The sequence below is a fragment of the Lepidochelys olivacea genome (assembly GCF_965140295.1).
Source record: "Lepidochelys olivacea isolate rLepOli2 genome assembly, chromosome: 7".
Taxonomy (NCBI): Eukaryota; Metazoa; Chordata; order Testudines; family Cheloniidae; genus Lepidochelys; species Lepidochelys olivacea.
The window spans coordinates 15,485,969-15,500,307 of record NC_140417.1 but is presented as its reverse complement, the minus strand read 5'-3'; the positions used below and the strand labels follow the sequence as shown (position 1 = coordinate 15,500,307).

General features: G+C 40.9%; 2 protein-coding genes across 6 annotated transcripts in view; one reads left to right on the top strand and one right to left on the bottom strand.

The window, feature by feature from the left end:
• Positions 1-3,906: 3,906 nt before the first annotated feature.
• On the bottom strand, positions 3,907-12,858 carry LOC311523474 (histone-lysine N-methyltransferase SETMAR). Its single transcript, XM_084633476.1, has 2 exons — positions 12,596-12,858; positions 3,907-7,813 (listed from the first exon to the last, which is right to left on the bottom strand). Exons 1-2 carry the CDS (start codon positions 12,782-12,784, stop codon positions 6,995-6,997), a joined length of 1,008 nt encoding a protein of 335 aa, XP_084489602.1. The 5' UTR covers positions 12,785-12,858; the 3' UTR covers positions 3,907-6,994.
• LOC311523475 (uncharacterized protein) overlaps positions 12,039-14,339 on the top strand; it is a 359,706-nt gene continuing 357,405 nt past the window's right edge. For 3 of the 5 annotated variants that reach the window (XR_014712346.1, XM_084633477.1, XM_084633478.1), the window contains exon 1: positions 12,039-12,639. Coding sequence is in view for 2 of the 5 variants with exons in the window: in XM_084633477.1 (XP_084489603.1) it covers positions 12,565-12,639 (75 nt within the window). In the remaining 3 variants the exon portion in view is untranslated. Of the gene's footprint in view, positions 12,640-12,721; positions 12,863-14,339 lie in introns of those variants that run through there. The other 2 variants (XR_014712344.1, XR_014712347.1) reach the window with 1 other exon arrangement.

The window sequence follows — 14,339 nt, the reverse complement described above, 5'->3', positions numbered from 1 at the left end:
ATGCGCTAGTATTCACATCCTTAAGATTTAAAAATAAATGGAGGGGGGAAAACAACTTTTAAATTAATCTGTTGTAACTGAATTTCTCACATTGCGACACATACAGGCAGTTGAAAGATGAACAGTACTGCACTCAGGGTTGGAATCCAAACTCTTGGCCTTTTGAGTTGTTTGGATTTGATCCATTATTGAAGTGAACATGGAACAGTGAATTGGCAGATCAGATTTTGTGGTGGGCCTAATCCTTGGAGGAACAGGCTATTTGGACAGATTGATACAATTTATAACACAAAGTCTAAAGAAATCTTACTTATTGGATATTTACTATTTGAAGACCTTACGTGCAATTCATAGGACAAGTCTGAAAACTCTGTAGCAGTTGTTAGTAGAGATGCAGCTGACGGAGAATGCACTTCAATCTTTTTTCAGTCGTCTTCTAGAGAGAGGTAGCATTCTGGTAGCCTTTATTCAATCAAGGAAGGCAGCTGCAGTACAGCAAAGATCTGTGTTTTTGTCACTTAACACTTACTTGCCATGAAAGTGATTAGGACCAAATGACAACGTATTACTTTGATAGTGTTCTAGCAAATTCTTTAGTTTTGAAAGTACAGATATCTTGAGTGTCTGGGTCACTCTCACCAGAAACAAAGATCAACTGGCCAGGACTAAAAGAAAAGAAATACATTACATGCAGATACAAGACTCACCCATGTCCTCTGGTTCAGTGCCAATAATGCAGATTTGATATGGCTGTAATGCATTTTGAATTTACACTTTTCCAAGTAGTTGGAGCCTTGCCAAATATATTCACAACAAGAGAATAATTGGAAGCAGTTCAATTGATCTTAAAAGCCCATCTAATCTTAGGGGATGGAAAAATACAGTGCTATGGGAATATTACAGAAGTTGTTTACAGTGAGGAATAGGAGGTAGATTGGACCTTCTTTTAATTTAGATATCCAAATATACCAGCTAAAAAGTGATAGGCATGATTCTGTTTTGGGAGAAAAAGACTTCTCTGCACCAAAAAGTAGAGCTTGAAGTCTTATCAAGTGCTGTGTTCTTTTAATATTTAGATGAAACCCTATTACAGATGAGGATACAGAATCTGTGGAACTTCTCTTGAGATGTAGATTTCTCCTAAGAGAAATCCAAACCTTATTCAACTAATAGTTTAAGGTATTAATCACTGTTCAGAGAGTGCCAGTCATGAGCAAAACCATAAACTCAAAATCTAAGTATGGTGCTTTTAGGATTAACATATCTATAGAAATGACAAAAGTGAATCATTAGATATGATCTTCAATCTATCTCTACCTTCTGCTGTAACTCTAATCACACATAAAACCCACTTAAGTCATTCTCCACAACCACAGTTGGGAGACATACTTATAGAATAGGGTGAGACTAAGGTGAAAATCCAGCAGTAAAGTGTATGTGAAGACAGTCCAGCAAAGAGCAATCAAATTCCCTTGGCCCTTCATCAGCGTCAAGTAATGATTCAGTTCCAAAATGGAGTCCTCATCAGAAGAAAAATAAAGCATCACTGTTGGTTTATGGAAGTTAATGTATCTGTCATCAGATAGGTAGCTTGTAGTACATGCTGTATGCACAAATGTTATGAATATAGGCTGTCAAATCATGGAGAAGAAACACAGCAAGGGCTAGTTGAGTGTGCCCAGAGCATTTAGTTTACTGCTTAATGTGTTAATGAATTATATCAAAGCCAAATCTACACCTTTCTACTTGAAGGAAGGGAAAACTCAAAACCAAATGCCTTCTGTTTTAAACATCCATGTCCCCGTTAATTTAATCTTGTTTAGGAATTAATATAGCTGATAGCCAATCTGATCAAGGAGAGCATTCTATAATGTTGTCTATCTACATATTTTCTATAACTGCAGCTTTATACATCAATCCTTGATTAGTTATTACTTGACTGTTGGCTGACTGTGTACACACAGTTCCCCACAAAACAAAAAAGCTCTACTATGCTTATAAAGGCTTTTTTTTTTTTAAATTGGGAAGTGGTCCCCTCCCAAAAAAGGATTATTAACTAAAGTAATGGGATCTAATGCTGATAAGGAAAAACAATGGAGACATGTAACAAAAAATGAAAGGACACTTCCTCTGTCTGCTATATCACATTTACTAAACTAGTGCTATGAAACAGGCAGTGGTTGCACTGTTATGATAAGATTAGGCAGCTCCTTAGTCTTTCCATTGTGGCACATGATTTTCCCAAACTTGTCCTGCCTAGTAAGACAGCAGTGTTCAAAAACAAAACACCCCCTGCCACACACAATAAACACATGCCCACTGTCTGGGAACTATGGCAACACCCTTGTACGTTTTGTTTCATTGTCTTGTATGCAGCTAGCACAGTGGTTCTCAACTCTGGTCCACCACTTGTTCAGGGAAAGCCCCTGGCAGGCCGCAGCATCCACAAGTTTGGCCAATAGCGGCTCCAACTTTCTGCAGTCCCCATTGGCCTGGAGTGGCGAACCACAGCCAGTGGGAGCCGCTATTGGCGGAACTTGCGGACGCCGCGGCGGGGGCTTTCCCTGAACAAGCAGTGGACCAGAGTTGAGAACCACTGAGACAGCCACAGAGCTGGTAGTGGCTACCAAATGAGAAAAATTATCACTTTTTTCCCCATTTTTGCAGTGTTTCTTCTGTTTGGGGCCTGACTTCTGACTTATGGCAATAGTGTGCTCTTTGGCAACACTTGAAGCCTTATGTTTGCAGATCCTTGGCTGAAAGGCACTTTAGAAATGCAAAAATACGTTTACTCAACTCCTAGTTGAGGATAGAAGCTACATTCATGTCACTTACAGCTGTACTGCTAAAACTTAAGATTTGGGGACTTTATTTTTAACATTGTTTAAAAGTTGAAACAATGTAATACTAATAGGATCTTTTGTTCTTAGGCATTTGATTTTTTGAATCCTACCTTGTCTTGGATGGCTTCTGTGCATTACTCCAAAATTTGCATAAAAATTTAATCCTAGCATAAGATCTAATTCTTTCTTTGACAGAAGTGAAAGTGTAGATGGGCTTTAGGGAGTGTGTGGGTTGTCAAAATGGGAAACTAAGGAAAGACTAGCACCTCAGTTACAGCAAGCAAAACCAAAGCTCTTCCCTTTCCAAGATGGGTGGATGAGATACTCCTTTTGCAAATTAACACCTGGAAAACAGTGAAGGTGTATTATCACTGGAGGTGCTATCTGGCCAACATCCTTCAGAAAAACGAGGGTAAAGTGAGCTGTAGCTCACGAAAGCTTATGCTCAAATAAATTGGTTAGTCTCTAAGGTGCCACAAGTCCTCCTTTTCTTTTTGCAAATTAGAATGTGTATTTAAAGTAACTGTTTAGGTGCTGACTGCTCCAACAGGACAAATAGTATGATTGGAAATACATACTACTTACAAACTTAAAAGTACAATAGTGTCTCACTCAGCAGAATGGGACATAAAAACAAATAATGAAGCAGACACAGAACTATCTTTTAACAACATCCACCCTTAGTGTTCTTTCCTTAAGTGTTTGGCAGAAGTGGCCCCCTCACTGCCTGTTTCGCAAATGTCCAGGACTTACAGAAACAGATTGTGAAGGGCGTTGCCACTGACCATCTTTTCCAGTTAGAAAAGCAGCAGCATGTGGAACTGGAACTAGTTTCATAGAATTGTATTCCTTATCCTACTGTGAAATGTTTGTATGGCGTGGAACCATTCAGGCCATCCCCTTACTGCTGAAAATCAAAATGCAAAGGTGCAATATTGCTTCTGAGGCACTGTAGTAAACAGCAGTCACCTTGCTGAAGGTTCTCCACCATTGCAGTACTTTACCTGCAATTACTCTTAAGTACCCAAATAAAGCAGATTTGTTTACAAATTTATTGGACAGACATGTATGTTTGAACACTGTGTGATATTTAATAGACCCAAGGTACAGTGAATTAAGATAACATGAGCTACTCAGTAAGTGAGCCATTTAGAGTACATATTGTATTACAGAAAGCATACATTGAAATAGTTTTTAATAGACTGAATGGATTTTTCTGTGTTGTAAAATGCAGGTTTAGGTTTTTTTAAAAAAATTATAATTAAATCTGATCTACTGGCAATTGACTCATCTATCCTGTTCTTAAAAACTGACTTTAATATATGTTGTACCACCTCACCACCCAACAGCACAAGACAAAACATTACAAATAAGCTAGTCCAGCAGCCAAAACTAAGCAGTGCATAGATGAATCTACTTGCCCTTCAAATTTTACCACAAAGGTAGTGTCGGTTTCCCAGTAGTATGATTTTGGGGGAAGGGTGGGGGATGGGACACTGGAAACTGGGGGCAAAAGGTAGTGTAGGGGAGCACTAAATCTTTAAACTAGCCCAACTGAAACAGACTGGACTTAAAGCATGCTACAAAGAAAGACTGTATGGAATTACAGGAAAGGCGTGAGAGACCCTTTTCCTTTTCTAAACTAGGATCTGAGAGTAGCTCTGCCCTGATTGGGGCCTACCTGCCGTGAAGGAACAAAGTATGGTCTTTCCTTGGGCTCTGAAACATCTTTCATGTTCTACATTTTCAACCCTTCCATCTAGAATGTTCAGTCAAGATCAGTTTTAGGTAGGGGCAAGAGTGGTTCTTTTGTGCAGATGCCTCATGCATAAAAATGTTAATCTCAAAATTAAAGAAATAGATATAAGATGGAAATTGAATCGAAAATATCCTGCTTACTTACAATAAGATTCCTTCTGCCCCCAAAGAAAAATTAAGTGCTAAGTGATTGTGCATTTCATCTCTTGAGGATAGGTGAGTTGGTTGCCACCCTTGCCGCACTTTACTTACTCAAGACACCAACAAATAGGAAGTTTCTCTTACGTGCACCTCCACCATACACAACTAGCAGAAGCAATCATTTCTAAGGGAGAAAGAGGAGGTACTCTGACGCCATCAGATGGTTATGGACTGATGACAATCAGTAACAGTGCTAGTGGATAGTTTTGGGACACTCACTGGTCCACAACAACTGGCCTAAAACTAGCAATTTAACTCATACTGCTAAACATTTTGTATTTTTTAGTTGTAAAGTGTAGCCATTACTTTATGTATCTTTGAAACACCACTATCCCTCCTATCTGCAATGACAAAACTCTGCTTCCCTGTTCCTTATAACCCAAGACAGAAAAACAATTTGGTTTGAGAGAAAAAACAGGCTAACAAAACATTTGACTGCATAAAAAAATGCTTGAAAGGACTAATATAAAATAAAACAAAAACCTCCTCTTCTCTGTGCCATCTGTTGAACAATGCAGAAACAGATGCTTGTTCGCAAAGGTGTTGTATATTAGCATCTACCACTTCAGTCTGTTTTGCCAGACACACAGGTCGTGTATTGTACTACTCCACAAAGTGGAGTTTGGATTTTCTGCACACTCCCTCAGTTGTTTTGCCAACATCAGCTGGAAGCATCACTGAGGTGATGCATGCTATTTCGAAGGGATGACTATACATCTACATTGGTGCCCTCTTGTGGCTAACAGAGCCTATGCCTTGAGATGGAGCGAGTTCAGAAAAAGTTAGAATGATCACAGAGGAGGCCTGGGGTACAGAGTCAATTTCAGGGAACAGAGGAGAAAATGGAAAGTCAAGTGTTCATGGAACAGAATTAGCTCCCTAGCCAGTTACAGTCAAGAGGGGTGAGCAGGAAGAGCGGGCAAAAGATGGGGAGGCGGGAATACATTTCACTTAATATTCTGTAAAAGCTGGTCATGAAATAGGAGGGGCTCAGCTACAGCGTTGGATAAAAGAAAGTGACTCCTAATTTTCAAACAGGCTCCAGAACAGGAAAGGCAATTCATGTTTTAAATAGTTTTAGTTTGCAGGAACTATTAATGGCACACAGTTTAAAAAAAAACAAAAACGGGTGCCACCTTTGTAAATGCCACTGTTAATTTGCACTTGTCACCTTGATTTTTTTCCCTAGATTTAATTCTTAAAAAGAAAAGGAGTACTTGTGGCACCTTAGAGACTAACAAATTTATTTGAGCATAAGCTTTTGTGAGCTGCATCCGATGAAGTGAGCTGTCACAAGTCCTCCTTTTCTTTTTGTGAATACAGACTAACACGGTTGCTACTCCGAAACCTTTAATTCTTAAGTGATTTTTTTCCCTTATCTAACTCATCTCCCCAAATTCCCTCTTTTCTGCACCTACCATTCTAATTCAATCTGTTTCTATATACCTCGCTGTCCACTGAAACAGGCCTTATATCAAAACCTTCAACTTCCCTTTGAACTGTGGCAAGTTATCCTAAGCTTTCTTGTTTTAACAGAAAAAGGTTAGCTGTGGCAACATGTCACCCATTTAGCTCTCTCTTGCATCATCCACCTGGAATCAAGTTGAGAGTACAGGAGATTGTTCAGCAAGTTGTCAGGAACTCTGTCTTGGCTTTTGTCCAAGGCCAGCTCTAACAGTCAGAGCGGTAAAGCAGATTGCAGTCGCCTCTCCTGAAAACACCATTTTTCCCTTTTGCACATACTGTCTAACAGTCACCCGCAGCACTTTACCCCTGCCTGAGCTTCTGTTTATTCTGCACCAGCAGTGCCTCTGCTCTGATTCCTCCTTCACCTATGTGTGAAGTATTAACCCTTACTGAGATGTAAAGTTATGGGGTCACTGTGTCCTGAGCCTATGCCTCTAACTGTGTAAGATTATAGTGTACGTAACAATTACTTCCTACACTTTGCCTATAGTCCTAATGAGTCACTTAACCTTTCACTTGAAGCTAGGTGGAGTGGCATTTCCTATTTCCCCCTCCCACATCTTGCCATTATACTTCTACCCTTGCTGTAGCTGTGTGTGTGTGGGGGGGGAGGGGAACCTATGGTCATTTTTTTGGGTGGCAGCACAAAGGAATCTCATTCCATTTTTGTTTAGGCACATCTGACAATAGATGCTATATTCACCTATATCAATCTTTTTTAATCCCTATGCACAGCTGTTTCCTTGAGAAACTTTGCTAAAAGTTTGTTTGCCTGGTGTATAGCACAGAGAGCTATCATATGGTAAAAAACCAACACATGATTTAGCACCACAGTAACAGGGTTTTTTCATTACATCATCTTCCTCCAACATTTCCTGCTCTCTTTTGATTAACGGTACATTAAGAAATCTTCCAGAATAATCATATGAAAGTTCTTCTCCAGCAGAGATAGCAGCAGCAGCGAAAAGTGCCAGTTTGGGCACCAGTGAGTCAATTCGGACAGGAACCATAAATAAATTTGGCTCACAAGAATGGTTCAGGAACCTGCCAACATTTCCTGTATTTACAGGATCAACAAATGTCTCTATTATCTGTCCATCATACAAGTGTTCCCTCACAGCTATAATATAGTTTGAATCCTCTGGTGTCTGTGCCTGTATTCTTCTACATGCCTCACGGAAGCATAGAACTTCACCAGCATATTCACACACAAATCTTCCTTTTGGTATGAACTCCAGTGTGCGGAGACCCCAACCCTTCTTAACAGTCTTGAACACCTCAAGTCTGAATTGTAAACCCCTCTGAATAACCCTGTTTTGACAGAACTCACCACAATGGCACATAGCATTGCATTCAAAAATAGGTCTAGCATAGTCCATTTCACCTCCTATGTATTTGATGCATAAACTGTTATAGTTTTCACCATGGCGAAGACACGAACAAGTGTTGGCCACGCAGGAAGCAGTAAGACAATTACATCCTGGAAAAGTGATTTCAGAAGGGTCAGTGCCTTCTCCTGCTCCCGCCACGTGCTCTGGGCTGTACTGCAGAGATAACAAATTAAAATCATTTTGATAACTATACTCCCCTTCACAGAGACAAACACAACATTTCTCATGAAAATAAAGGGGCCAGATTTTCAAAAGACCTTGACCCCCAGGAGCTTCCAGTATTCCCCAGGAGAATAATGGATAGTGGGCACTTTTGAAAACGTGGCCCCCCCAAAAAGCATATACTAATCAGCTCACTACAATATAACATTCTTGAGATCTGTGTCCTGTAAAGACAGGAAAAAACAAAAAAATAAGGTGCATTACAATTTAACATCTCCCAGGTGCCTAATAGTGATAACTGCCTTTCAAATGACCACTGTTCTTCAAGCATCTGGTATGTAAATTAGTAACTCCTAGAATCTTTCGATATTTCATATTTACAGAGGGGAACTGTTTCAAAGTTTTGCCAATTTAAAGTTATAAACCAAAAGCTCTCTTTATCTATACTGATTGTGATGATGGGTCTGTTGTGAAAGCAGAAATGTGTTTTCCTTTAGTTTCAGTACTCAGCTGCAACTGTGTAGTTCCTAACAATAGCATTACCAGTTACTGTATTTTTATGTCTTTTTAAAAAAGCGAACATGACATGAAAGAAGTAATTAACAGTGCTTGAACTCTTAAGTCCTTGATCATGGATCAGATCCAGTGAATACACTGCTCCACCACTGTATCTCAACCCGACCCAAGAGAACCCAGTCCTCTCAGAATAAGAAGGCAGTTCAGTCTCCATCATCTTTCATTTCTTGGCCTATCAGTAGGGCCCTACCAAATTCACAGTCTATAGTTGTCAATTTCACAGTCATAGGATTTTTAAAATTGTAAATTTCATGATTTCAGCAATTTAAATCTGATATTTCATGGTGGTGTAATTTTACTGGACCTGACCCATAAAGGAGTTGTAGAGCGGGGTTGCGGTACTGCTACCCTTATTTCTGCACTGCTGCAGGCGGCCACTCTGCCTTCAGAGCAATTGGAAAGTGGCGGCTGCTGGCCCGGAGTCCAGTTCTGAAGGCAAAGCCACTGCCAGCAGCAGCACAGAAGTAAGGATGGCATGGTATGGTACTGCCACCCTTACTTCTGCACTGCTGCCTGCAGAACTGGGCCCTCAGTCAGCAGCTGCCACTCTCCAGCCACCCATCTCTGAAGGCAGCTCAGAAGTAAGGGTAGTAGTACTGCGACCCCGCCCCCCAATAAACTTGTGACCCCCCCTGCAATTTCCTTTTGGGTCAGGATCCCCAATTTGAGAAACACTAGTCTCCCCTGTGAAATCTGTATAGAATAGGGTAAAAGCACACTACAGACCAGATTTCACAGTCCATGACGCATTTTTCATGGCCCGGAATTTGGTGGGGCCCTACCTATCAGATAAGACTGTCCACAGGGAGGCAATTGTGATGTAGACTTCTAAATGGATCCAGAAAAATCTCTTCCTGGATATATGCCAAAATCTGGAAACAAACAATTTTTTTTAAAAAAGTGAAGATGGGTGTCTAGGTGAATTAGCTAGGAGAGGCAGGGGTGGGCAATTAAAAACAGCTTTATATTTTTTCTATTCTAATTCCTATTTGCTAATTATGTAGATGAACTCTTTTGAGACCAGTTTTTAAAATGCAAATCCTAGTCCATGTGGATTTAAGGTGAATATGCAGAGTGCTACATTAATGATTTAATTCCTAAAACCAGCCCATTGGATAAACCAGAGATAAATTCTCACCCCCCCACCACAAAACTAATGCATCTAATTTTATCTAGAGTGCCCAGACATGAGTTAATTATTCTGAGCACAAAAGAATCCCTTAAAATAGAAAAGGCATACACTATGCTTCTATTTATTTACATAATAGACAGAAAGACAAGCAGATGGTGATGTTAATTTCCTAGTTAATCTACATATATAAATCACTGTGAGATTGAGTAAATTATTTAAACAGAGTATTACTGTTTTATCAAACACACACCTCTTAGGCCAATTTAAAAGCTCTATGAGAACAGTGTTTGACTTTGAAAATAATTTCTAGCCATCATTTTTATTTTTAATATAATCCAAAAAGCTTTACATTTTGAGATGGTAGATATCTTGTCACATTCAGACCCAGTACTAGTGATTTTATTGTCACAAGAGGAAAGTCTGTTGCAGAGGCAGGTATCTAAGTGTTCAGAACTGTATATCGATGCATCTGCAGAGGACAAAAATGAGTTGGTGATTGCATTTCAACCTGGTTACCACTTAAGGAAGGGATTTGGTTTAGTTCAGACAACACAAAGCTGGAATTCATGCTTTCAAAATTACACAAATGCCCCTGGCAGGCCCAGATTCACATTAGAGTGAATATTCGTATGATGAAGGACGGTGATTGAAACTTCGCTAAATTTTGGAGTCAAAATATAGGTATTTATAACAAGATACTCCAGAGTCATGCTTGTTTTCTTTATAATGTTCCGTTTGAAGGAAGGCAGCATATTATACAGAAACCTAAAGTACATACTGTGATTAAAATGTTACAGTGGCCTGTTATGTTAAATTCTGGATGCTCAGGAACATAACAGTTCATTCAGAGGTTTATTTTCCCCTCAAGTAGGAGCTTGCTCAGCCACTTGTGTTTAAATCAGAGCAAGTTCTGAATCTTTCTAACATTCACTTATCTTTGATACTCCCTTATACACTGACAAGAGAGTTTCCTATTTTCCTAAAATTTCACAAGCCCACATCATTTAAAATGAATGTAATGTTTAGTCCAAGATGTGGCTCCATTTTCATTATGGGAATTCAGGTTCTTAAATTCTGTTTTCCTATGAATCCACCACTTAATCAAAATCTAACTAGCCATACACCTCTGGGGAATTTGTTTGTAACTCTCTATAAATAGTTTAGAAAAGAGATTGGATACATTAGGAGTTGGATCAGGACTTAGTTAGAATGAGAAGTGACTGTTAACGTTTCAAAACTTTCACATAATTTATTGTGTTAACCACCTCACACAGTGTGGCACTCTAAAGTGCCTGTCAAGTTCATTCTTTGATTCCGTTTTACTGAAGAAATAACTATAATCCCTACTAGCAATGCACTTGTTTTAATGGTTGGGCTATAAATTAACTTATGGCAATATATTATTTCTGGAGACCAGCAGGTGAGATATGGCTTTAAAATTAAAATCTGTAAAAACTGTCAGCAAGGAAAAAGGAGGTAGTACAACTGAAAATGTTTTAGAGAGAAGAGCTTTTCCATTAAGATCTAGGATGCTTCCTTTAAAAAAAAAAAAAAGTGCAAAATATAATTTTTAACCTGAGACCAGCTAAAATTGGTGCTTTGATTCCCCATTAATCTATAAAGAGATAGCAGCAAAAAGATGTACTAACGTTACTTTTTAAAAAGCAATGTTTGTTTCAACTATTTGCTTATTTACTGAGTCTTGCAGGTACAAGCTGTAAATCATGCTTTCTTGGGCTTTATCTTTTTTAAATGGCCAAGTGGCTGCTGGAAAGCAAAAGAATGTAAATAAGTAAAAACACATCAGCAGGGCATCCAAATAGAGGATATTTTAAAATACATGTACTCAGCTATATTCTACCTATTTAAAAATATTTTATAAAAATATTTTATAAAAATCTTTCTTGAACAGAAGTGGAAGAGCCAACCATGTTGGTGGGGTTTTATTTTTGCAAGTTACGGGAAATTAAACCATTTTATTCCTAGATCTAAAATGTTGGAGCCTGGCCCCAGAATATTACAAACACCAGGTGGGTGGGGTAATATCTTTTATTGGACAACTTCTTGAACTCAAGCTTCTTGAAGTTGTCCACTAAAAGAGATCATCTCACCCATCCTGTATCTCTAGACAGCAGTGAGGATTTTCTAAGCCCAGATTTGTTTCAGAAGGGGCACTTTAGAACCTTTACCAGTTTCGGGCCCCTATCCTACAATAACATGCACACAGTTTGCATAACTTCCAACTTATCTCTGTGTGTATCTTCTTACTATATGTTCCATTCTGTGCAGCCGATGAAGTGGGCAGTAGCCCACGAAAGCTTATGCTCTAATAAATGTGTTAGTCTCTAAGGTGCCACAAGTCCTCCTGTTCTTTTTGCGGCTACAGACTAACACAGGCTGCTACTCTGAAACGGCAATCTGGGGGTGCAGTTTCAGGCTTGGGGCCAGCAATCAGAACTTCCTTTGCACCTATTAAAGATTTATGGCACACGGAAATGGTACCTGTTTGCAGAAGCCCCATGTTATGTACGGCTTTCAACGTGACACGTGTATTTCCCTCTCCCCAGCCGGGGAACGCATACATTTAATTTGATACCGTTTGAGGGCGTGTGCTGATTCGTTTTCAGCACCAGCCGAACTTTTCCCGCAAGGAAGAGGGCTCTTGGCTAAGGCCACAGAGCCCTCGATTGCACTACAGCATAGACTGCAGACCGCACGGCCCAAGGGGGACCGCCCACTCGAGTGTAACATTCGGGCAAGGCTCGCCGAGCCCCGAGCTCGTTTCTGCGAATTCAGACCGGACAGCGCGTGCCCGGACCAGCAGGGCCCTGCTCACCCCAGCCACGGATCCGAGCCCTGCACCCGGCGGGCGGGGCTCGTGGGCTCGGCCACAGGCGCCAGCAGCCCGGGCGGCCTCTGAATCGGCAGCGGCGCTGGAGGCGCGCTCGGCTCCCCGGGGGGGAGGGCGGGGGTTGCTGCGGCCTGGGCCGACGCTCCTCTGTCTCTCTCTGGCGCGGCCAGCTGCCGCTGCGTGATGGGCCGGAGCCGCCGCCGCCGCCGCCTACCTGGAAGGGCGGGGGTTCCTCGGACGGCGGCCACAGCGACACGGGTAGGCTCTCCAGCCCCCGGCTCAGGTCCTGTTCCTGGGGAATCGCCTCCATGCTTCCCGCGGCCAGCCGGGGCCTAGGCCTGGCTGCTGTCGCCATGGCAACAGACCCCACTGTCCTCCCCTCGGATTGGCTCCCAAGCGACATGTCCTTGTGTGATTGGCCGAGATGAAGGACTTCACAGGCGGAGACCCGGAAGCGTGTGTTCTCTTAAAGGGACCACAGGTGGGGAGGCCGACCGTGGAAGAGGGTCTTTCTTTCTGACACACACAGGAAGAGATGGTTGTGTGCGTGTGTGAGACACGGACACCTCCACTCATCTGATGGCATTGTGTGTGAGACACAGACATTCTCTCAGACACTGAGTGTGTGACAGAGACACACACACAGCGACGTGCACATCAGACAGACACAGACTCTCACAAACACAACGACATTGTGTGTGTCAGCCAGACACACTCTCTCACACAATGACATTGTGCGTGTCAGACAGACAGACTTTCACATACAGGCGATGACATTGTTTGTATTGCCCCAACACAATCTGACAGGGTGCTGTTGCACCCTGACTTAGTATATTATTTTTGTTATGCCCCCTCCCTCTCCTAGGCCCTGTGAGGCTTTGTGAAATGACGGTGTTTGTAAAAAGAAAAGGAGGACTTGTGGCACCTTAGAGACTAACCAATTTATTTGAGCATGAGCTTTCGTGAGCTACAGCTCACTTCATTGGATGCATGCAGTGGAAAATACAATGGGGAGATTTATATACACAGAGAACATGAAACAATGGGTGTTACCATACACACTGTAAGGAGAGTGATCAGGTATGGTAACACCCATTGTTTCATGTTCTCTGTGTATATAAATCTCCCCATTGTATTTTCCACTGCATGCATCCAATGAAGTGGGCTGTAGCTCACGAAAGCTTATGCTCAAATAAATTGGTTAGTCTCTAAGATGCCACAAGTCCTCCTTTACTCTTTTTTTAAACATACATCACATTTGGCTGGGTTATTTTCTCCACATAAGGTACCACCATTGGCTATTTTTAATTCAATCACATTTACCTGACATTCAACAAAATCTTTTACTACAGAATCTTTTTAAACTTTCTTAGTGAAATGTCATTTGGAAGTGCTGAATACTTTAAAGCTTTCACTATGAAATGAAATCTCTCTTGCTTATTTTGAAGATACAAGTTTGTGATTGAGTTCTGGAGGTTTAGTTAGTGTTCTTGTCCCCCCATGCAAGCATTTTAAATTAACTTTTCTTACTTCTGTATTTGAACTGAGCTAATATATGTTTTAAAAATATCACTTCTGTGGTTGGATGTTCTTTGCTCTCTGTGGTTTTACATGAGAGATATGAGATCAAATGCATGTAAACTGGAAACTGTAGTTGTCATAATGTGATAACTCTTGACAACATTTAGAGAAGAAACTAGCATATTTTAAAAAATTAAATTCAAGAGTACAAAGTAAGGGCCCAATTCTTCTCCCTTGACTTACCAAAGTAAGGTTTCTATGTGAAGGAATATATGAACAGGACGTAGAACCAAGCTCTCTCCTTGTTTGGGAAGCTTGACACGATTCTGCCAGTGCAAAGCTGCCCTGAAACTGGCTTAGCCAACTACAGGAGGATTACCCATGTGGCAAGATCATCCAGTGGAACAGAACATCGAAGGCTGGTCCTGCACCACCCT